At 35.7% G+C, this 25,773-nt stretch overlaps 1 protein-coding gene across 1 annotated transcript in view; it reads left to right on the forward strand.

The window, feature by feature from the left end:
• The first annotated feature begins 1,223 nt into the window (after positions 1 to 1,223).
• Positions 1,224 to 25,773, forward strand: part of ABCC2 (ATP binding cassette subfamily C member 2) — a 71,607-nt gene continuing 47,057 nt past the window's right edge. The window contains exons 1-5 of the mRNA XM_074296058.1: positions 1,224 to 1,427; positions 6,773 to 6,946; positions 22,997 to 23,122; positions 24,719 to 24,853; positions 25,247 to 25,366. Coding sequence (XP_074152159.1) covers positions 1,395 to 1,427; positions 6,773 to 6,946; positions 22,997 to 23,122; positions 24,719 to 24,853; positions 25,247 to 25,366 — 588 coding nt within the window. The 5' untranslated portion in view covers positions 1,224 to 1,394. The remainder of the gene's footprint in view (positions 1,428 to 6,772; positions 6,947 to 22,996; positions 23,123 to 24,718; positions 24,854 to 25,246; positions 25,367 to 25,773) is intronic.

The raw sequence follows: 25,773 nt of genomic DNA on the forward strand, positions 1-25,773 counted from the left end.
ATTGGAATGGTTTGGGATAAAGGCCTATGGGAGCCCACTGGATAGATTTGAAGACAGACTCAGATAGACAGACAGATAGATAGATAGATGTAAACATATATGTACATATATAAATATAGGTTATATTTCATCAGTTTGAGGCAAGGTTCCCTTTACCTCTTATATCAAATATGAATTCCCAAGTTGATCAATTAAAGCTCTTCACAACCTGGTCTTTTCTTACCTGTTCAGTGCACTTTCATTTTACTCCCTTCCTCTCTTCCTACAATCCCCAAAAATAACTATTTGCTGTTCATTACACCAGGCATTCCATCTCCTCTCTCCATGCTTTAGCACTAACTTTTCATCTTTGCCTCTTGGAAGCTTGAGTTATTTCAGATCTAACAAATAGGGTCCCCTCAGCTGCAAAAGCCTTCCCACCACTCACTGAGATAATCCTGTATTTGATCTGAGTGTGTCTAATGTGCATCTATATGTGTTCATGTGATCTTCCACTTCAGGAGGAGAGGTCCTTGAGGATACTCAGCACATAGTAAGCACTTAACCAATATTGCTGATTGATTGACTATACACTCAAATTTTAATTCTCAAATCAGTGCCTGATTTGTAGTTAGGACAATTTTTATATGTAAGTTTATTTATGGGGCAAAATGTACTAACTGTCCTCATCTGTTTTATTCTGTCTTCCAATATGTACATTGCTTACTCTAAATAAATAGACAAAAAAAAAAAAAAAAGCCTGCAAGCTTGTTTTGGGGGGTTGGTTGTGGGGAGGAAGGTCTTTCAATCCAGATTAGAGAAAGATAGAGCTTAGTCAATATACTTCTGAATCAGAATATAATTGAGAATGTATCTATTCCTATCTTGAATTTTCTTGCTGTATCAGATAATTCATTGTACTGAAATTCCAGCAGTCAGTGCAGCTGTAGTTGCTTTTATTTTCTCTTGTGTATTGTCCCGATAATTTCCGTTTTCCCCCTGCAATTCAGTGGTTCTTAATAGAAGGAAAGATACTTTGAGCGTAGTCTAACTTTATTTCTCAACGTGATTCTTTAGACATTGTCATCCTAGGTTTAAGATGAAAGAAATGATCAGCCCAGCATTTTGAAAGCCAATGATCTTGTCCCTATGGCTCCACATTCCCCTGTGCAATCACATGTCTGTCTTCTGGGTATTGTAAAAACATCCTCCCAGCTATAAGGTTAAAGATTAAATAACTTGTGGAATCAGATCCAGAGACTCTGCTCTTTGCTGGAAGCTAAGATCATTTATCCCCACCCATCAGCCTGTCATAGGGAACATGCCTTGTTGTTCATCTACTATAGGCTCCAAGAAAAAGAGGAAAGGAGAGGAATTGTGATTCCTATTAGAAGCCTGTGCACCAAAGAGAAGTCATGTTGGAAGAATTCTGCAATTCTGTCTTCTGGGTAAGCATTTTGCCTTTTTATCCTTGCTGAAGACCCTTTTCTAATGCTCTGGACAAGTGGCTTTTTAGCCCAAGCTGAATCTTAGCTGGTCTGTGGAAGCTGCTTCTTTGAATAAGAATTACATCTTCAATATGTTCCAGATGGAATGAAAATAGTGACTTGGAAAAGGCAACACATCCATCCTTTATTACTCATTAATCTTTAGCAGGGATTACTTTTTCAAAGGGTTTTTAGAATCTAATCCCCTCAATTAATCATTGAAGTTTTGAGACAAAGTACTGGTTTGGGGAAATAAAGAAGGAGAGTTTGATTTTAAACGAGTTGAAGCTTCTGAAGCTTCAGTGAGAATGCCCAAGTAGAATGAGTATTGCTGACTGAAAGAATGGGACTAGAACAGGACAGGAGTAGAAAGTAGATTTGGGAATAATGGCATTAAGATTATAATAGTTGAACCATGAAAGAGGCTGCATTCTCTTGGGAAAAAGGATAGTGAGAGAAGAAGAGACTGAAGACAAAATCCTGTATAAGCTCAAATTTAAGGGGCAAAAGGAGGAAGAAGAGATAGAAATGGCTAAAGAAATAGGAATTAAACCAGGATGGTAAAGAATATGTATAATGGGAGAAGTGGGGAATTTTTAAGGAGAGATGCTCGACTCACTGTCTATAGCGGCAGGAAATTAAGAATAGTGACTGAAAGGAAACTCTTTAGATTGGATAATTAAGCTGTCATTAAGCTTCTTAGGGAGTAATTTCAATAAAGTGGTAGTGATTGATGGTGAGAAGAAATTGTTTGGGGTTTGATTAGGCAAGATTGAAAAGGAATCTAGAGCTTCCTGTCCTCCTCTCCCACTTGTATCCTTTTCTTTTCTTTTTTGGGGGGGAATCAAGCTATTGTAGAAATGGGGATGGGGTAGTCTGACTACTTATTTAGAAGTTTTTCAGTAAAAGGAAGGAGAGAAAGAGGATTTTATTTTGATGGGCTAACAGTAAAATTAAATCATTTTTCAGAATGAGAAGATCTGAATAGTTGAAGACTGAGAAGAGGGAGCCTGCCTACATGGCATGAAGATAAGGAAATCATTAGAGAGAGAAGATTATTGAGAAAGGAGATAGGAGGGGAATGGGGTCAAAAGGCACAAATGGAGAAATTAACTCTGCAAAGAAATTAACTCTGCAAAGGTATAGGGATATTTTTCCTAGGGAAGTAAGGAAGATAGAATGGTAGTAGACATAGACATTCCTAGATTGATTATTGGTTATATTTCAATGTTGACAGGGAAAGGAGATTAAATATAGAATTCACGGTGGGAAAACTAATCAGTAAGATATAAATTTAAAAAAAGGTTAGAAAGCACCAGCTTATTATTCTTTCTTTCTCCCCTCAAAACTTTTGGCAAACACTAGTCTTATAGATGATAAGGGCTTAACCTTTTAGCACATTTATTCTTTAAAAATTTTTTGTTTATTGTTGTATATGCTATGCTCTCTCATTTAGGATCCAACTAGCCATTAAAACATTCTGGATTTGATTTTTACTTGAAAAGAAAGCTCAAAACAATCTTAATTCAGGCCTAATAAGGAAAGATTAGATGAAACAGAAAGATTTAAAGACTATAGTAGTGTCATCCAGGATTTTTAAAAATTAAAATCTATTTTTAATTTGAACTCTTAAATAATAATAAGAGCATTTCTATATACACTTCAGAACATGAAGAGAATTCTGTACGAAGTGATGAATTTACATTTCCTGCCACTTGCTTTCTTTAAAAAAAAATGTTTCTTTATACTCTTGGGGTTTTTCAAAGTGACTATTCAGCTTTGTTTTGTTTTGTTTTTCACCAGAAATATCTGGTCTTTTATTCCATTAAAATCCTATTTACTTCTTAAAGGATTGTTCTCTAGAGTAAGTTATTCTAAACTATAAGACTACCTTTTGTCATTTGGAATGTTGTATTTTTGATGTGGGAGATTTATATTTTTGGCTGTATCCTTCCTAGGACTTTTCTTTCTGGCTTTTCTTTTGGTAGATTGATGCAAATTGCAGGATTTTGTTGGAATGGGTGCAGGGGGACTAAAGTGTCTGTGTCTGCATTCAATCTATTATCTTCTAACTAGAGTTTCAAAGAACCAAATCTCCTGGAATTCCTGAAGTCTGTTAGGATTTGAAGCAATTTAACTGAGTATACAAAGCCCCAAAAAGAGACCATTTTGAGAATCTTTTGGCTTTGTTCCATTCATATTACAAAGGTCTAACCTACATTTTTTTTTTTTGGGTGGGGGAGATCTAGACCTGTAATTTCAGCAATGTAGGTACCTCCCAGTATGAAAATCCCCTCCACTGATGTAAATCGACAATTTTTCTGTAATTTATAGTACTAGAGAGTTTTCTGAGCGTTTAATGGCTTAGCTATGGTCATAAAGATCTATTTGACTTCAAGGCTGACTATATAAGTTGCACTTTAGGTACCTAAATTTAGTGCTATATGAATATGCCTAGGACCTGACAGGGAGGGAAAAGAATTACTAACCTCCAAAATACTGAAAAAAATATTCATTTTAGAAAGAAATCAAATCTTTAAATGACATATTAGGAAGTATATCTTTTCTATGTAATTCTCAGAATCCTTCCACTAACAGATGGAAGGAGATGGAGGATGGGTGTGATTTCTACCTCTTCACTCACAAAGCTAAGTATCACTTAAGAACAACCGCCATCAAGAACTGTTTTTTTGCAGAGATAATGAAATAGCAACCAAATCATGGTGTGAAGGAAAAAATCTGTGAATTTTCATTTCCTAGTACAAAAGAGATCACAAGAAACTATGGGTACTAAGAAGCAATGAGACATATAGAGCTATGGTAGGGAGGAATAAACCCACAGAACTTATCTTTATTAACATTATATAAGTCAGCTCAATAGAGAGTCATAAACCCAAAAAGAAGAATAAATTACAGAAGCATGATACGGATGTGTAAACCTGTGAACTTTGTCTTTGCTGATACTAGAGAGGTAGATATGGCAGAAAATCATATGTGATGAGTAAGAGCTCAGATCTACCTCTTTGTTGGTACTGTTGATCACATGGAAGGCTTAGGTCCTGAAGTGAGGTAGACTTCACTAGAAGAGGAGAAGTATTTACTCTCCAGAAAATGAGAGCTGAATTTATCTAATAGTGAAGTGGCTCTTATATAAACCATTCTGTACTTTAAAAAACTGTGTTAAAAGTAATCTGACCTAAATTTAAAATAATATTAACTTGAATGTTTTCAGAAGTACTAATGGCTCTTTTAAAGTGAAAAATAAGCCAGACACTGATATTCCTAGGGTTTCTCTGGAGTGAGATTTTCTGAGCAGTTTCCCAAAATTATATTTGGTTTGTCATGTCTAGTTTCCTAGTATCCATTATCGAAATTTATTTACCTTCGTTTCCTTGGTTACTTTAATAATTACTAAAGGGTCAGTCCTGGCCAGTGAGAGTGACAGCTGATATTTCTATAGCACTTTACAGTTTATCAAGCATCTCCCTCATAGTAAACCTTTGAGGCAGAAAGAAGTATCATTATCTCTATTTTACAGATTAGGAAATGGAGGGCAAGAGAATTGAGGTAACTTTTCCATAGTCATACAATTAATGAGTGGAACAGCCAAAACTCAAATCCTTTACTTTTTCCATTATTCCATTCATTAAGCAAAAAGCACAGGAAACTAGAATCTTATGATGCTTGGGCTTTGATTCAATCATGATATCAGGAGGTAAGGGCCATTTTGAAAAGTAGGAACCATGGGAAGAATGAGTGGTGGTATAAATGGAACCTGCTTCTTGGTGGCCAAGCCATTTGAGACCAATGACTTGCTACTATGTTGGGGAATAGGATCTTTGGCTAGAGCAAGAAAAAAGAATCTGATTTGAGAGACTGAGTCTGCAATGACTTTCCTTAACTGAGGAGTCATAGAAGAATCTTGACCTTGGATTCCCCTGGAGAGGCATCTATATAGACTTTCACGCTGCTCTCAAGACCAAGCTAAGAGGAGACAAGAGAAAATCAACTTTTGCCTCCTCTAACTTCCCATGCAGAGAAGGGATGGTTTTTCAATTGGGGTTTCCTTGGGAGTTATTTCTCTGCTAGTGTCTGGAGGAGGTAGCAATGAGTTGGGTTATTGGGTTTTTTTTTTTTTTTTTTTTTTGGTTGGGGGGAAGAGAAGAAAGGAGATGAGAATGGTTGCCTATGTATTTTCCTGTGAGTTGTTATCATATTGCCTTGATGAAACATTTTTATATTTGACTTATGATTTCTTCAAAGTCTTTGAAGAGATGGGGATTAGAATGGGTACTCAAGCCATATTTTCATAGGTAGGATTACCTAAACTCCTTCTAATCTAACAAGAAAAGGAATAAAAATAGGGGAAAGAGCTTAAGAACCCTAGTACTAAAATCCCTTCCTACCTAAAATTTACTCTCATAAGGATATATAGACAGTTTTGAGAATTGCATCCAGAAATTCAAATAGCAGGAGGAGGCAAGTTTATTATTATTAATCATTTTCCAGTTATATCCAACTCTTCCCAATTCTTTTAGGGAGTTTTCTTGGCAACATTTGTCATTTCCTTTTCCAGCTCATTTTACAGATGAGGATACTGAGGCAGACAGAATTAAGTGACTTGCCCAAGATCACATCTAGATTTGAGACTAGATTTGAACTCAGATGTTCCTGATTCCAGGTCTGGTGCTCTATTCACTGAGCCACCCAGCTGCCCAAGTATTATATTTTTTATTTGCCAACTAGGAGGCAAGTATTATAGTTGAATTTTATTTTAAATACCCAAGTTGGAAATCTCTGAAGTTAGAATTCCTTTCTTCCATTTTATCTTTTTAACTTCCTAGAGCTCCTTACTTACCCTTCTGCCCTAAGGTTCTTGTCTTCAGTATTTATTCAAGATTTTTTTTTCTTATCTGATGAATAAAGTAAAACAAAAATGAGAACCTACCACCCTACTTTTATGCAGGTGAATTATGCCTATCTCTGTAGGCTGTCCAATAAGAAGGTCACTCCAAACCTAGAAAACAGAGAACTACTTCACTCTACAAGTCTTCCACTCTAAGTAATCAGACTGTCATTAGCAAAGATGGATTTCTGTCTTTAGGATTGCTTGGGGGATATAGAGTTTTGTCTTCCTGGAATGATTGGGAAGGGAGGGCAGGTGGTGATGGATATTCATTTGGGAATGAGCTTTTGTTGGAGGGAGGACAGGCATGTTATTTTAAAGAACCAACTTAATGAAAAATTGGAAAATACACTTGCATTTAAAAATGTGCTTAATGTAGATTCTCTCTCTTTTTCACTAGAATGCCTCGTTCCTGGACAGACCAGATGCTGACTTGCCTCTGTGCTTTGAGCAAACTGTTCTGGTCTGGATACCTCTGGGCTTCCTTTGGCTTTTGGCTCCTTGGCATTTGTACTACATATATAAATCCAGAACCAGCAAGTCATCTTTAACCCATCTTTACCTTACAAAGCAGGTATGATGCCTTCACCATTCCCCTACTCTCTGTTCTTGGTCCATAGCAAAGAAGTCCAAGTAGGAAAATAAGGAAGCAACCCAACTGCCCTCACTTCTTTATCCCTCTGCTCTGGTTTCTGTAATATCCCCACAGGATCCTAGATATGGAGCTGGAAGGGACTTTAGAGGCCATTTAATCCAACTCTCTCATTTTATATCTAAGTCAAGACCCAGCAGACTCCTGAGCTCATTTACCTCATGTTGCATACTGACATGGGCCTTACCCACACTGTCTGTTGACATGACCTTGAATCTGTTAATGGGGGAGATTTCATGTTCTTACACTCTGGTAAAACCTGACATCATTATTTACAATTAGAAATGGTTGATCAATGAAGTAGTGAAGAAAAACTTTTTTTTTAAAGAAAGAGAGAAATAGGCTCATTTGAGCACTTCTGATGAATGAAACTTATGTGATTTCATTAGCATGGGAGATGATGGGGTGGGGTGGAGGTCCAGATTTCAAACCTATTTGTATTCTCTAAAGCATTGTTTCTTTTTTTTTTAATTATAGCTTTTTATTGACAGTATATATGCATGGGTAATTTTTTACAACATTGTCCCTTGCACTCACTTCTGTTCCAACTTTTCCCTTCCTTCCCTCCACCCCCTCCCCTAGATGGCAGGTGTTTAAACCATTGTTTCTTAAACTGTCTATATTTGGTTATTTTTTTTAATATGGCTTTTTATTTACAAGATATATGTATGGGTAATTTTACAGCATTGACAATTGCTAAACCTTTTGTTCCCATTTTCCCCCTCCTTCCCCCAACCCCTTCTCTCAGATGGCAGGTTGACCAATACATGTTAAAGTATAAATTAAATATAATATATGTACAAAAAGAATCAGAACTATCTCTATTTATGATGCCTTTTTGCCTGAGAAATTTTTACATGATATCAGGCTTATAGGTATGTAAAGTAGATATACATATCAAATATTTACTCATAATAAATTACAATTTCGTGACCCCCACATTCAGTTATAAGATCCCATGTGAGGTCATAACCCACAGTTTAAGAAGCTGGACTCCAAAGTACACTTCCAAACCTCCCATAAAAATAATATCTGGCATTTCTGTTAGCCTTGGAAGTTTACAAAGTGCAATATTATTTGATCCTCAGAATAGTCTTATTATGTAGGCACTATAAAAGTCTTAGAGTTCAAGTTTTATAGTGAAGGCCTATTGTAAGACCTGTGATATAGAAGAGGAAGGAAAAACTTGACTTGCCCAGAGTCATACATTTATTAAATACATGAGGTGAAATTGAACTCAGGTGTACTCGATTTCAAGTCCAATTCTTATGATTATATCAGTCTAGAATACGGATTTCCATAATAATGATGTTCTTTAAAACAACATGTCTCCTAATCAAAGATTAACTGACTCCCATACTACATAATTTTTTAAAGGAGAGGTACTTTACTCTTCCAAAGTCTTGTTAGTAGGAAGTAGGTCCTGATAGTAAAGCACCTTAGATAATCTGGCAGGGTTGGGGAGATAGATATTTCTTTCTTTTATCCCTACTGTGAATATCAGCTGAATAAAGAGAGTAAGTTTTTTTATCTTCAATTATCTTGGAGACTTACCAAATAAGGTTGTGAGTGATAGTGACATTTATTAGTTAGGGGTCTCCTGACTCAAAGGCTTGACCATCATTCTTCTGTAATCCATATGGCCATAGTTTTCTTTCTCATTCCATAACCCATGAAACATTTTCTTGCCTATATAGGGATCAAAACTGATTTTATCATGTTGAACTGTATTCTTATGTTTTAAGATCAACATACCTTCCAACAATCTACTATTATATATAACCTTCAAAAAAATCTGACAGGCTGGAATATTAGGATAAATCTAATAAGAAGAGATTTAATAGGGATAAATATAAAATTTTTTGGTTTTGTTTTTTGCTGAGGCAATTGGGGTTAAGTGACTTTCCCAAGGCTGTGGGAAATTTTAAGTGTCTGAGGTCAGATTTAAGCTCAGGTCCTCTGACTTCAGGGCTGGTACCCTATCCATTTCACTACCTAGTTGCCCCTAAAGTCTTTTACTTAGGTTCAAAAAAGTCTATTTCCTAAATACAAGGTGATGGAGATGTGGCTAGGTAGCAATTCACCTGGGAATACCTGAAATTTTTAGTGAACTATTAACCAAATATGAATGGCAGATAAGAAAGCAAATGAAGTCTTAGATTCCACTAAAAGAGAGATATTTTCTAGGAGTAAAGAGATGATTAACTCCTTGTACTCTGCCCTCATCTGAACACTTATGGAGTGACTCACCTGAGGCAAGCAGGCTTAAGGACAAATGATACCTGGTTAAGTTTATTTCAGAGGAGAGCCTTTTTCAAGTATATAGCTTAGAGAAGATTGTCCCTGAGGTTCTCCCCTCCTGAATGATTCTATGGTTATCCTTATTTGGTGTGTGTTGGAATATGTCCTCAAGGGACTTGACAGAGCCATTGCTTGGCTCTGGGAGTGACATTTTCCATCTTATTGCCATTAGTGGTGGTTGGTGCTGCTGGATATGGCTATAACTTCATGCCTTATATAGATTGTCTTTCTAAATTTCTCAGATGAAAAATATCTACCTAAATAACTAATATTTTGGTGCTGTGGGCCTTCCTAAACTTAAGTTGGCTACTTTTTAGCTGACAGTTGTGTATATTATCACCAGCCCTGTATTTGAAGCTTTTATTCCAAGATCACTTCTAAGTCACAATGAAGCATTAGAAGAAGAAAAGCTTACCATGGAATTAATAGTAACAAAACTAAACTGTAATTGATTTTTTAAATTTATACAAGGAAGGAAGATGAAGGAAAAGGAGATATAATCTGAAGAGAAGTAATATACTGTCTTTTCTAAGTAAGGGGAAACCACTCAACTTTAACTTAGATTTATTGTTAGCTACAGCTCAGTCATCAAAAATTAACCACATAGTTGATTTAATAATTAAATAGTTGATGTTAAATAAATAATTAAATGTTGATTAGATACTTAAATATTAAATTAAATTAAATATTAAACATGAATGCTATTTAATATTGGATACTTATTTAGCTATTACATCCATATTTCTGTGGTATTTTAAGACTTACACAGTACTTGTTTTATAATAGTCCTGGGAGATAAGTTATGCATTATTGTTATAGGTGAAGAAAACAAGATCCTTAGAAATTAAGCATTTTGCTTATGATTAAATAACCATTAAGAGTCTTATGTGGGTTCAAACGTAGGGCTCATGACTTCAGGTTCATAACCCTTTCTACCTATTTGAACTTAGCAGGTGAACTCTGCCTCTTTCCTGTCCTTATCTTCCACAATACGTTGCCTGAGATAGCTCACTCTCCTAGGAAATGGAAGTGTCCTGAACCATCTACAGAAGATGTTATGATCAGAAAACAAAAAGCCATAAAACCCTAGAGGAATCTCTTTGTGTGCTCAAGTATGGCTGAAAATCTAGAACTCAGACAATCTAGAACATAAATACTAATGGGCAGAGCCTATGGCTCTTTTTCTTTCTTGGGAGAGATGGCAGCAATTTGATCATGTTATTAACAAGACCAACAGGTTGTTAAAAAGGATGGTCATTTGAATATTTTTTTAAACTAAAGACAAAAATGGAAAAATGGATGACTTGACAAAAATCAAAGGGGGCAATCCCTTTTCATATTATTGACAAAATCAAAAAGGGCAGTCCCCTTTGATAAATCAACCTTATAGATGAAAGATGCAAAAGAAAAAGTAAATATATTCCTTCATCTAACTACATCTGATGCAGTCCTATGGCTCTAGTCTATTCTTCTCTAGCTAGATCACTTGTAGAAGTGTCCTACAAAATTGATTTCAAAACAAACTTCCAATTTACTTTGCCAATAAACAAATAAGATAATGAAATTTAGCTCAAACCTCATGGAATCTTTTATTAGACCAGGGACTTTTATCTGTCACTAATATATATTTACACACAAAAATCAGAAGCCAGTATTATAAGATCTTTCGCAATACAAAAACAAATTCATCTAAAGTTGCTAGATTTATCTAAAGTTAACAAAAAGTTCTGGGGTGGATACATAAATACATTGAGTAACAATTGAAAGTAATCCCCGTTTAAAGTTTAAAGCAATGCATATATTATTTGCATTAAAAATCACGACTTCTAGTTCTGTTCAAATGAACAGACTCCTTAACAAAAGCATTTGCATTTCCTACAAGCTATCTATTCTTTCCTTAACCCAGAACAAATAGTTCTCATGGTAGCTAACAGAATATCCTAGTTTCACAAACTTAATGCATAATTATTTGCCTAATTATTCCCATAACATTGAAAAATTAAAGGATCTTTAACTTAACCAGCAATAAGTAGTTGGTATACCTGTATGTAGTGTATATATACACTAAGTCAGATGTGTTCCTTAAATTAACTTATAAGATTTAATATTGTTTTCCAACTGTCATCCAACATGATTATAGAAATTTGTCATAACAGAATAGGGACATAAAGGAAAGCATTCCCTTATTTTGATGTCAATTTCAGGCAAAAATGATAGAGATGGCCAAGCATGAGCCAGATGCAATGGTTTCCATTCAAGAAATGTCATGTTGGAAAAATTGGTCAGGAGAATCCTTACCTCAGCTCATGCCAATAGTCATTTTCCATGGGCTCTTTTTCCATCATCCAATTAATAAGTATGGCAGCTTAACCACAGCCAGGAATCCTAACCACAATGTCTATGCATCTAGTCTCCCATTAGACCCCACCGATCTAAACATAGGTACATTTGAACTTTCAATGGAACAAGCAGGGACTCTTGAATAAGAGAACCCTGACAGTCCTCGCAATCACAAATAGTGGGATCTGGAACAAATCATTTCCTGGATCTGAGTTTACTCCTCTGAAAAAAAGAGGGATTTGGATTAGATGTTCTCTGATACACTGATATGGTAACAGGTTTCCTATACTGCTACCATAGGGAGCTGTCCATTCAATCAGACTCATCCATAAAATCATAAATTTAGAGGTGAGGGAATAGAGACCCAGACAGGTTGTGACTTGGTGGGAAGTGCTAGCTCTCACAGACTGGGATTTGTAGCCAGGTGGAAACGATCATTTGATTGCACTAGGTAATGTTTCCAATAATACATTTTTTGCATGCAAATTAATATAGATAATATATTGCTGGTATCCATAACATCTCTCAAATTCCCTGAAAATAAAGACCAAACACACACACACACACACACACACACACACACACACACACACACACACACACACACACAACCTGAATACAGTCTCCCAAAGAATTATAAAAGAAAACTGCCCCAAACCAAAACGCAAATGAAAATAGAAAGAATTCACTGGTCAGCTCCTGAAAATACATCTTCCCCTAAAGTCAACATGATGATTAGCCCAAAGACTAGTAGATAGAAGATATGTATCTTCTCTGGACACAATCAACAACTAAGAATTCCATAAGGAATCTTTCTATGTGACCTCTGGACAGCATATTCTTCATATCAGTAGTGAACACCTTTGACTTATATGCCTCTCCCCATTTTATACTTTCCTTGATAATGATACTAAGAAAATTACTTGAACAAAGTTTTCCTTTTGCTTTAATCTATCAAAGAATTTTGTGTGTTTAACTATGCATAAGAGGCATGGTTTGATTTTATTTTATTTTATTTTTATTATTAATTTTATAATTATAAAATTTTTGACAATATATATGCATGAATAATTTTTATAACATTATCCTTTGTATTCATTTTTCCAGATTTTCCCCTCCCTCCCTCTACTCCCTCCCCTAGATGACAGGCAATCCCATACATTTTACATGTGTTACAGTATAACCTAGATATAATATAGGTGTGTAAATCCCATTTTCTTGTTGCACGTTAAGTATTGGATTCCGAAGGTATAAGTAACCTGGGTAGATAGACATTAGTGTAATATTTTACATTCAATTCCCAGTATTCCTTCTCTGGGTGTAGTTGTTTCTGTCCATCATTGATCAGCTGGAAGTGAGTTGGATCTTCTTTATGTTGAAGATATCTACTTCCATCAGAATACATCTTGATACAGTATTGTTGCTGAAGTGTATAGTGATCTCCTGGTTCTGCTCATTTCACTCAGCATCAGTTCATGCAAGTCTCTCCAAGCCTTTCTGAATTCATCCTGCTGATCATTTCTTACAGAGCAATAATATTCCATAGCCTTCATATACCATAATTTACCCAACCATTCTCCAATTGATGGACATCCATTCATCTTCCAGTTTCTAACTACCACAAAAAGAGCTGCTATAAATATTTTGGCACACACAAGTCCCTTTCCCCTCTTTAGTATTTCCTTGGGATATAAGCCCAATAGTAGCACTGGTGGATCAAAGGGTATGCACAGTTTGATAACTTGGGCATAGTTCCAAATTAGAGGCATGGTTTTAGATTAAGACTTCAAGACTCCTATTTTCTGTTTAATTAAATGCTACAAAAGAATTCTGCTTCCTTCATAAATTTTCTTCAAGGATATTCTTGATATGTGTGCAAAAATCATAATCATTTTATGGCGATAGAAAAGTAAACATCTAAGTTGAGGATTACTGGTTATCATAGATTAAAAACAAACAAACAAACAAACAAACAAAAAGAACCTCAGAGGATTAATTTTACAGATGAGAGCACTGAAGTCCAGCAAAGTTAAGTGACTTGCCCAATTTTATACAGGTAGTAAGCAGTAGAGTAAAAATTTGAATCAAAGCCTCTGCCTCCAAATTCACAATTTTTTCCCCTGCAGTTGTCATCTTGGGGAGCAAGGAAGGGACAATGCTGTCATTCTTTTAGAATCATCACTCTTTGGAATTATTTTAAAATTACTTTAAACTAGATATTCCTAATTGACTTCAGAAATATGCGTCTTTACATATGGATTTCTGTGTACATTTGATTATGTCTTATGACTTTTTCTGGGACAGCTAGATGTTGCAGTGAATAGAGCACTGGATGTAGAGTCAGAAAGATCTGACGTCAAATTTGACCTCAGATATCATGTAAACCTGAAAAAAATAATTTAATCTCTGTTTGCTTCAGTTCCTCATCTGTTAAATGGAGATGCACTGGAGAAGGCAAACCACTCCACTATCTTTGCCAAGAAAGTCCAATGAACAAAATTCATGGGTCATGTAGAGATGCACATGACTGAACAACAACAGTGATTTTTCCTAAAATCTTTTAAAGTGCTATTTTTATTTGCTCAAAGAGCACATTGTTTATTGAACTGTATAAATCTAAGCATGATAGTCAATCCATGAAAATAGCTGAAGAAATAATTGGCAAATCTATTTCTTACTTTTTTTTCTTTTTTTCTGTTCATCTATTTGTCCTTCACTTTTATTTGCAAGTATTCTTGGGATGATCTGAATCTCATACCAAGCTTTTTCTCTTCATTGCTTTTCATTGTTTTGTGAAGTGATACTACTGCTAATAATTTTAGCCACCATCCTCAGATTAAAGTTTTGCAAAACAGTTTATCGTCTGAATTAGTGTTTTCCTTGAATGCCATATACATTTGGTGAAGAAAATTAAGTGTTTAATGTTTGACATGTCTTTTGTATTCTTTTGTCTTCCTTACTTTTTGTCTCATTTAGACTATATTTTTAAGTGCTGATAATCAGAACCAATATCATGACCCTTATCTATTTCTCCTTTTTCAAGTCAACTGCTTTTTCAAATAGGTCAGGTTAAAGCTATTCTAAGTACACGAAGCCCTCTTCTCATCTTTAGTCTTCTAATTTGATGTTGATTTTAATCTTAACTAGAAGGAAATGTCTAGTCTAATACCCTGATCTTAACATATGAGGAAACTGAGGTCTAGAGATTTGCTTGACTTGTCATCTGACTATGAAAACACAGATTTGTGCTCTTTCTTATATAACAAAATCAATGGTATTATCACAACTAGTAGAAATAATAGCTCATGGCATTTTCTGTTTATGTTTTTTGTTCAAAACTCTTCTTATAGTAAATAACTTGGGCAAGCATTATTATTTTTATCATACATGAGAAATCTGAAGCTTGTGGAAATGAAGGGTCTTTCATTACTTATAAATGGCAAAACAGAGATTCAAACAGGTGGTTCATTTGTTATGTAGATACTCTCTTATTTGACATGCTGCAAATTTCACAAATAATTTTTTAAAAAATTAGAAACAGTTCAGAGAAAAACATTCTCAGACAAAGAAGCTAATTTAAAAGTGTGAGTGTGTGTGAGAGAGACAGAGATAGAGAAAGAGAGAAAAAGAGATGGGGGGGGGAAGACTTGGAGTCAGAGGCTGGGTTTAAACTCTGCCTCTAATGTTAATTAGAGTGACCTGGATCAAGCTACTTAGAAAAGTGCTTGGAAATAAATGTTTTTCATTTGCTAAGGTCTGAGGGTGAAAATATAACTCTGGGATAGTTTCTGTCCTAAGGAAGTTTCCATCCTAATGAGATAGAGAAAACAGCACAGGTAAGGAACTGAGCTAAGGGAGGACTTAATTTCCACAGATCTGTTTGCATATCTATAAAATGAAAGGATTGAGCCAGATCGCCTCTAAGATCCCTTCTATCTCTAAATCTTTGACCCTTATGACTTATGACCTTAAATAACTTTGTATAAACTAATTTAATTGACCCAGGTTCAATATTTTTAGGTTATAATTCATTAAAACTCAGAAAAGAAAGTTCAGGAATTTTGAACAATACAATCTTGAAAAAAAAAAAATGTCTGCAACAGTTAAATTGATGGACAGCCTTGATCACTTCAAAATAGGGGTTGTTAATAAGGGAATTTTTGAGAATATTTCCCTTACCCAGGGAGGAGGTCATTGAAGTAAAAAAATAATTGAGGTCCCCTCATGAAAACAGATAATGGAAAACCTATTGGATTTCCTTACTCAGTCTATTCAATCAATCAAGTATTTGCTAAGCACCCATAATATGCATAATACTATAATAGGTGAAGAAATAACTGGTCCAGAGAATGGGGTAGAATTGAAATGATAGTTAAAGTTTATATGACCAAAGATACAAATATGAGAAGGAGATAAAGTAGACAGTCAAGTCAATCATTATAAGAGTTGCCTACTGTACTAAGGATTAGTCAGAATACTAAAGGAGAAATATCCTTACAAAATACAAAGGTTAACAAAGCTCTAAGTAACATCTCTAAGAAGTCAAAGTTTCCAGTCAATTAACTTCTGCAAATGATTTTTAAAACTCTATTTTTTTTAAAGATTTAGTCCCTGAGGCTATCTCAGGTTTAAAGCACTATGGATAAGTACCCCTTTCTAAAGATTTTAACTATAGCTCATGAAACTTTATTTTTATTTTTTTCCAATTCTTTGGTAGATGTTAGTTCAAAATAAAATTTAATCAAATAGCACAGCAAATAAAATGGCTAAACCTCCAATGCTACAGGCACTATACTTTCCTATCTGATACCACCCCACTAGAGGAAGAGAACACACAGAAAGAGCATATTTGACTATATGGAGTATATTGTCATAAGGAATAAGACTGTCAAGGGAACATCTTAGGAATTATGGGCGAGGGCACACGCATGGCATGTAGAGCTGCTAATGTTTCCTAATGATTGCGTCATGTTGTTCTTTGCTGGACACATATCTCTAATCTTTGTTGGACGTTATGTTGACTTTGTGAGGGGATCTTTCTTGGTTTCTGAGGTATTTGGGCTTCTCTATGCTACCAGCTTCTAGGTTTCATGTCTTCAAAATCACATACTCTCTATATTGACTCCTTGCTAAGAAGTAGTGACTAGGAAGCCACTTCCTGATCAAGGGAAACTGATAGCTCTTTGGTCATAGGTTATGAGGCACGACAACATGATTAAGGTCAATTTAACAAAATCCAGGGAAAATGCCCTAAAGACATAATTAAGCCCATTCTTGGTCCTTCTACTGTGACATACTGTCTCTTTCTATTATGCCAGTGAGCTATTTATATGACTAGAAACATCCAGAAGCTCAGAGGTCTTTTTTTTTTTTTTTTTAAACCATCTCCTTGTGTGGTACAGCAAGTCCTAACTTAAAATGACTACTCAGAGGTATCTCTTTTTCACTTCTTTTTTTTTTCCTTTTTTTTATTATTAGCTTTTTATTTACAAAACATATGCATGAGTAATTTTTCAACATTGACCCTTGCAAAACTCTCTGTTCCAACTTTTTCCCTCCTTTCCCCCACTCCTTCCCCTAGATGGCAAACAGTCCCATACATGTTAAATATTTTAAAGGATATGTTAAATACAATATATGTATACATATTTATACCATTATCTTGCTGCACAAGAAAATTCAGATCTAAAAAGAAAGAAAAAGGCCTGAGAGGGAAAACAAAAATGCAAGCAAGCAATAACAGAAAGAGCTGAAATGTTGTGGTCCACACTCATTTCCCATAATTCTATCTCTGGGTGTAGCTGATTCTCTTCATCACTGAACAACTGGAACTGGTTTGAATCATCTCGTTGTTGAAGAGACCCACATCCATCAGAATTGATTATCATATAGTCTTGTTGTTGCCGTGAATAATGATCTCCTGATTCTGCTCATTTTACTTAGCATCAGTCCATATAAGCCTCTCTAGGACTCTCTGAAACCATCCTGCTGATCATCCCTTTCTCTTCCTTAAGATCTCTTTGGGATCTAAGCCCAGTAGTAACACTGCTGGATCAAAGGGTAGGCACAGTTTGATAAGTTTTAGCATAGTTCCAAATTGCTCTCCAGAATGGCTGGATGTATTCACAATGCCACCAACAATGTATCAGTGTCCCAATGTTCCCACATCCCCTCCAACATTCTGCATTATCTTTTCCTGTTATCTTAGCCAATCTGAGAGGTGCATAGTGGTATCTCAGAGTTGTTGTAATTTACATTTCTCAGAGATATCTCAAAGTGAAGAACAGGAGCTTTATTAGAATTTTGCCAGAAGCCGATGGTCCACTTACTGGAGTTCTCCAGAGAGAGAAAGCAGTGGTCACAGAAATTAAGGGCAATTATATAGTCATAACCCCCAAGAATCCATGACCCCTCTCCCCTTATCCAGTCAATTTTTACTGCCTGCTTAGATGGAAATTCTAGCCAAGCCAATATAGTTGGCTTATTGCAGATATGTTTACCTTTTATGGTGGTTAGCTTCACAAGGTTTACAAATGCTTGCCTAAATTTGTGGGTTTATGATGGTCAACCTTATGAGGTTTAAAATTGGTTACTTGAGTTAGTATGAGCATTCTATTATAAGGTTTATACAAAGAATTTCATTTTCCAAACCCATCAGATCTTCATAGACTACATTTAGGTTATAGGAGGTAGCTGGGGAGGGGGGGGGTAGCTAGGTGCTGCAGTGGATAAAGCACCAGCTCTGAATTCAAGAGGACTGAGTTCAAATCTGGTCTCAGACCTGTAACCCTTCCTAGGCTGTGTGACCCTGGGCAAATCACTTAACCCCAATTGCCTCAGGGAAAAAAATTTAGGTTATAGGTTCAATATACCTTAGTTAATAGTTTTATGAGAAACCATATAATCCTTCACAATAAGGACATTTATTTAGAAGTAAGTAATCCATTAAGCTAGAGAACCAAGGAGACTTAATTTAACTCAGGCTTCCTCAATCAATAAATAGAGAAAGCTAGTTTGGAGACTTCTTGAATATCTCCAGGCCATTAAATAATTAGTCATGTTTTTCTCTAAGCAGTTAAGTAAAGGTCCACGAGGTCATTTCAGGTATTTCTGCTAGAAGAGCAAGTCTTTTGCTCTTCTTCCCAGAGCTTTAATGATTAACAGTCCCTTGGAGTCTTGGATTTCCCATTATTCTAATAATTATTATTCTAAGAAGTCCTTAGTTTCCTGTTTCACTCACCCCATTCCCCTCTATTTTCCTTACATCCTTCCAAACATATCTCCTGTATTGTCCTGGGATGTCATGGGCCTCAGAACATATTATTCTGCATCAAGTTTTGTTCCTGAGGAAGGTGTAATGTTTTCAAGTCAAAGTTTATCTGTTAGCAAACAGTAGAAATAAACCTGATAACTCTTACCTCAGGAAAGAGCAATAAAAACAGATTCCACTAGTGAGGATATAATTGAACACAATTGGTGAGGTTTCCTCCTTTTCCTTATTAAATATTGATAGCCAGGGAAGAAAATATTTTCTCACAGGAGACATGGAATCTCAAGTAACAGAAATAGTGGATTTTATAACTTAAGAACCGGAATTTACACTTAGTTTAAAAAAAAAAAAAAACTTTGTCAGGCACATTTCTACATTTTGTCCAAATATTTTGGATCCTTACCTCTCCCACTTCCTCCAGAACTTCGCATCATAAATTCAATTGAAAAAATATTTGTTAAACCCTTATTACATGCAAGACATGGTGTCAGGGGCTGGGATTATAAAAACAAAATTCTCTAAAAGGGCACTTGCCCTTAAGAAGAGACATCATGGATTGAATATTTCAGAAAAGTTGACCTTTTAAGCTGAGTTCTGCTGCTTACTATTTGTATGACCATGGGCAGGTTACTTCCTGGACCTCAGTTTCTTTATTTGTAAAATGAAGGTACTGAAAAAAATAAATCACTTCTGAGATTACCTCCAGCTCTAAATCTGTGATCCCTTGATTCAGTAGTAACTGAAAAGATACCAAGATAAGAAATGCAAAATAGTTTGAAGAGGAAAAGAGTATTGGTGACTAAGGTATCTTGAAAGGGTCATAATGAAAATATTGCTGAAAATGAACCAGAGATTGGCTAACAAATCAAAGATTCTAAGGTGGAGATGGAGCATCCTGGAAGACCTGAGAAAAGATTCAAAGGCAGAAGTTAAAATCTGAATTCAGAAAACTACAAATAGGCCAAGTTTGTTGAAACATGAATGTATTTTTATATAGCCTATTTAATACTGGTTGCTGAGGGAAGGAGAGAGAGAAAAAAGGGATGGAGAAAAATTTGGAGCTCAAAAATCTTACAAAGATAAATGTTGAAAACTATCTTTGCATATAATTGGGGAAGGGGAATGGATTAATAATAATAAGCATTAATAACTAAAAATGTTTTAAAAAAGAAAGAAAGAAACATAAAGTTTGTGAAGGGGAACAATGTGAAATGTGCTGGGAAATATATGATAGAACTAGATGGTGAAGGGCTTTAAATGACAAATTATATTTTATCCTAAAAGCAATAGGGAACCATCAAAAACTCTTGAGGCTTATTTTGTCACTACTTTCATTCTTGAGTTCATTATAATCTAGCTTCCACCCTACTGCTCTACTGGTATAACTCTTTAAGAATTCTCCTAGTCACCAAATGCAATGGGATTTTTCTCATTCCTCATCCTTTCTGACCCATCTGCTGCATTTGACACTTCTTTCTTTCTTCTTGAAATTCTCTTATTCTTCCTCTTTCTTTTTCTCCTCCCTCTCTTTCCTTCTCTCACCCTTTCCCTTCTTTTCTTCCTTCCTCCTCTCACTCTCTCCTTATTCCCCCTCTCCCTCTTTCCTTCTTCCTCTTCCTCTCTTTCTTCCTTTCTCTCTATTTGTGTTTCTCTCTGCTTATACTATACTCTTTTAGTAAACTTTGATAATTCTTTGTTTTTATTCTTTTAACTATCGATTTTCATTAAAGTGTGTTTAATTATTATAAAGAAATATAACTTCTCTGAAATATATGTAATATAAGAAATGGAGGAATTAATGCAGGAAATGTATCAGTTACATGTCCATACATAAGTCAGTGGTCTGTTTTATCAGCACTTTCACCTAGGGTCTTATCAGTCAGTCTCTAGGATGTCACCTCTGTCTTTCCTCTAGGACTATCATCAGTCCTGGGGCAGGAGCACAGGACTGGCTAGAGTGGGGATGACAATGGAACCTTAACACCTTGACCTTTTTAAAACTCCTAATAGTCATCTTTACTAAATATCCTATTGGAATCAACATATATCATTTGTAAATCTTTTGTCTTATAGAAGTTAATTCCATAGGAACTCAATAGGTCACAGATTCACTAGAGAACATTAGTCCAGACCAGGGCTTCTTAAACTTTTTCCAATTATGACTCTTTTTGCCTGAGAAATGTTTATGTGACTATGGGTGTATAGATATATCGGTATACAAATCAAACAATTATTAATCATAAATCATAATTTCATGACTCCCAAATTCAGTTATGTGACTCCATATGGGGTAATAATGCACAGTTTAAGAAGGTTTGTTCTACAATTTGGAACTATGCTCAAAAAGTTATCAAACTGTGCATACCCTTTGACCCAGCAGTGTTACTCCTGGGTTTATATCCCAAAGAGATTTTAAAGAAGGGAAAGGGACCTGTATGTGCAAAAATGTTTGTGGTAGCCCTTTTTGTAGTGGCCAGAAATTGGAAAACTGAGTTGATGCCCATCAATTGGAGAATGGCTGAATAAATTGTGGCATATGAAGGTGTATTCTGATTTTAAAGAAAAGTTCGGATTCGCTCCTATAAATGACGCTCTCAAGCTCAATTAAAAAATGAAAATAAAAAGTTTTAATCAAACAAGACAAGGTACACAATTTAGATTTACACAACAAAACAAATAGAAATAAGAACAATTAACAACATGACAATTATAGCAGATAGAGGAAGAGAATACATCACCAATTCAAGGGAACCTCAAAAACTCAAATGGCTGGGAGTCCCGTTTCAGCCTCAATCAAGTTGAATTGTGTAAAGATTTTTCTGGGCAAAGCATCCTCCCCACAGATGAGAGTATGTAGGACTCTTAATCTTATATACCCCTCTTAGACAAAGAGGGCTTTCAGGCAAGAAGTCTGGCACGTATACATGTGTAAAATATGTGACCATCTGGTGTTTTGACCCATTCCATATTGTTTATATCTTGACATATTTCCTTATCAATTGCATATGCTCCAGGAGGAAGCCACCCAGCCCCAAGCATAGACATTCCCAGGGATGGCTAGTTCCTGGTATCTATTGTCAAGGACATATAGAGTTCATGGAATGATCAAATTCCCATAATTTAGAAGCTCAGGCCTGTTAGATTTGAGTGAGCTTACAATTCTAATATGAAATTTTAATTTCTTATTCAGAAGGTTATGGAATATTATTGTTCTGTAAGAAACGATCAGCAGGATGGTTTCAGAAAGGCCTGGAGAGACTTACATGAACTGATGCTGAGTGAAATGATCAGGACCAGGAGATCATTATACACCGCAACAACAATACTGTATGATGATCAATTCTGATGGATGTGATTCTTCAACAATGAGAGGATCCAAATCAGTTCCAATAGAGCAGTAATGAACTGAACCAGCTACACCCAGTGAAAGAGCTCTGGGAGATGACTATGAACCACTATGTAGAATTCCCAATCCCTCTATTTTTGTCTGCCTGAATTTTTTATTTCCTTTACAGGCTAATTGTACACCATTTCAAAGTCCGATTCTTTTTGTACAGCAAAACAACTTTTTGGATATGTATACATATATTGTATTTAACTTATACTTTAACATATTTAACATGTATTTGGTTAACCTGCCATCTGGGGGAAGGGATCGGGGGAAGGAGGGGAAAAGTTGGAACAAAAGGTTTTGCAATTGTCAATGCTGAAAAATTGCCCATGCATATATCTTGTAAATAAAAAGCTATAATAATAATAATTTTAAAAAAGAAGTTTTGTTCTAGACCAGGGGTTATTAATCTTTTTGGTATCATGGGTCCTTTAGCAGTATGGTGAAGCCTAATGGACCTCTTCTCAGAATAACACAATATACAATAAAAACTAAAATATGCATAAATAAAATTAAGAGTGACAAAGGAAATTGCTGATAGTGAAATACTGTCAAAAAATGTTTTTTTTCAAATTCACAGTTCTGAGGTTAAAACCCTCTGATTTAGTCTCATCTCTTGGATTTATATTTGAGAATGACCTCCTAACTTTAGCTTTTTTTCTCTTTCCAGGTGCTTGTTGTGCTACTTCTAATTACATCAGTCATAGAGCTGGCCCTCACTATTGTTGAAGGCCAGACGCAGCCCACTCCACCCCCTGTTCAGTACACCAATCCATGTCTCTTCATAGCTACCTGGGTAAGAAGCATCACAAGCCTCTGAGCCTGAAATTTGTTCTCATAAGCTGAAATGAGAACAATTCAAGAGTCATTGTATCATAGTATCTTTTACAATAGAAAGTGACTTTTAAGGAATATTTTACTGGAGGGAACAGCTAAATGGTGCAGTGATTGGAGCACAGTCCTTGGAGTCAGGAGGACCTGAGTTCAAATGTGGCCTCAGACACTTAACACGTACAAGCTGTATGACCTTTCGCAAGTCACTTAACCCCAATTGTCTTGTCAAAACAACAACAAAAAAAGAAAAAAAGTTAATACATAAAAGAAATACTTTAGTCCAGTCTTTTCATCATCTGGATGAGAAACTGAATCAAACAAAGACTGGCAGAGCTAGGATTAGAACTCAGGTCTCCTAATACTCATTCCAATGAACTTTCCACCAATTCCTTCCAATCTGAATATTGCCTCTAAGGGAGCTGCTGTACAATAGGAGGAAATAGATTATAAAAGGATAAGACTGGAATATGTGTAATTTTACGTTTTTAGCTTTCTGGTAGGTATCAATTGTGGAGTCATCTCCTGAAGTGAAATGATAGCTTTAAGAATTTAGATAATAGAATTATATAATGTAAATTTGACCCTTTTATTTTATATAACTTAATAAACATTTATTAAATAGATAAATGTTCTAGGTTCTGGACCATTACAATGGTTAGAGAAGAAATGGCCTCTGCCCTGACAGGGAATGAAGATAATGTAATAATTTGTGATAAGGTGCCAAACCTAGCTTTCTTTGAATGTCCTCCCCAAAAGGACGGATGAGGAAACTAAGCCTCGGAGTAGCTAAATGCTCCAGATGATAGTTAGTGGCAAAGCCAGGACTGGAACCTACCTTTCCTTTCTCTCAAGCCCTCAGTCTTTCTGTTCCTTCCTAGAGTGTGAATGGCTTTTCTTATATCCTCCCATCTAATTACTGAGGATGAAATGTGAGTATCTTGATTTAAGCAGAGACAGAAATTCAACTGATATGAATATAAAAATAATCACACCCAACTAAATCCTAGGAAGTCAGAGGCCATACTCAGGTAGAAAGCTGTCGAGTATTATTTGTATGAACATTCCCAAAAAGGATTGTGGACAAACCATCATAGTTACATTCTTTTTTCTACCTTGAAGCATCTAAGTACAAAAATAGGTGAAAGAGATGAGGCTGCTAGCTTCTCTGATTCTTCAATTTGCTTTGACTAATATTAATAAGAATATAGGCACAGAGATTTTACATCTTTTTGTCTTAATCTGTCTTTAATCCCACTATTATAGATTCATTTTGTTGGGTTTAGATATCTTTTTCTTTTTACTCCTACAGTTCCCTGGTTCCAATAAAGAGGACATCATTATTATTAATATTAGTTCACTGCTAGTTGATAATTAGTTGGGTGAGTGGAGAATTGCTTCCTAGGGTCTGGGGATGGGGAAGAAGGAGACTGATAGGGGAAAGGAAGATAAACATTTCGCTGGACACTGTTTTTCCTTGGGTCTCTTTCCCCATCTCCATCATTAATTCTATCATTCTACTAGTGAACAATGTTCTTACAAATCATGGTTTTTTCTTTAGCTCCTGGTTTTGGTAATCCATCACTGCAAGACATGGTGTATAAAGCAGGACTCTTGGGTACTGGTTATGTTCTGGATTTTCTCTCTGATCTGTGGAGTTTTCCAGTTCCAGACTTTTATCCGGATCCTTTTAAAGGTTAGAGAAGGGAGAGAGGAAAAGGGGGGAGGTAAAAGAAGGAGACAAAAATCCCTTAAGTTTAAGGAAATTGGGTTCCAACTGGAGTTATGATCATGGGACTTAATTATTGGTTCTAATCATTGGGAAAATATCTGGTCGATCTAAAATGAGGGTTGTAGTGTGTCATGGCAACTTTAGCAATGTCTTTGAAGTCTGTGGACCACTACTCAGCATAATGTTTAAAAGTACATAAAATATGTTGAATTACATAAAAACAATCATATTAAAATATAATTATCACTATATATTTTTTTAAAAACAAGCTCATGGACTCCACGTTAAGAAGCCTTAGTCTAGAATCAATTTGGAGGCACAATACTTTGGTTTTTTGATATTTATTTTTCTCTTTAGGGAGACAATTCTAATCTTGCTGGAGTCTGCCTGTATTTCATCTCCTATGGTATTCAGCTCCTTACTCTGATAGTTTCATCCATTTCATCGAGGACTCCAGAATCCAAAGCAGCATCAAATGTGAGATTTTGTAATTTTGGCTCCTTACCCATCACACTATGGCAGGGGTTCTCAAACTACGGCCCACGGGCCAGATGCGGAGGGCTGAGGACATTTATGCAGCCCGACGGGTTATGGCAAATGGGCTGAGGGACTTAGTGTGAGTTTTTGTTTTTACTATTGTCCGCCCCTCCAACAGTCTGAGGAACAGTGAACTGGTCCCCTATTTTAAAAGTTTGAGGACCACTGCACTATGGCATAGTCAGTCAGCCATCCAATTAATATACATTTACAAAGTGATTAATATGCTAGGCAGTAAGTTAGGTGTTGGGGATACAAAATCAAAAGTGAAAACAGTCCCTTTCTTCAAAGCTTATATTGTTTTAGTCTTTTGAGAGATGGCAACCCCAGCAGTCCCAAAAAGCCTA

This window comes from Sminthopsis crassicaudata, chromosome 2 (assembly GCF_048593235.1).
Source record: "Sminthopsis crassicaudata isolate SCR6 chromosome 2, ASM4859323v1, whole genome shotgun sequence".
Classification (NCBI taxonomy): domain Eukaryota; kingdom Metazoa; phylum Chordata; class Mammalia; order Dasyuromorphia; family Dasyuridae; genus Sminthopsis; species Sminthopsis crassicaudata.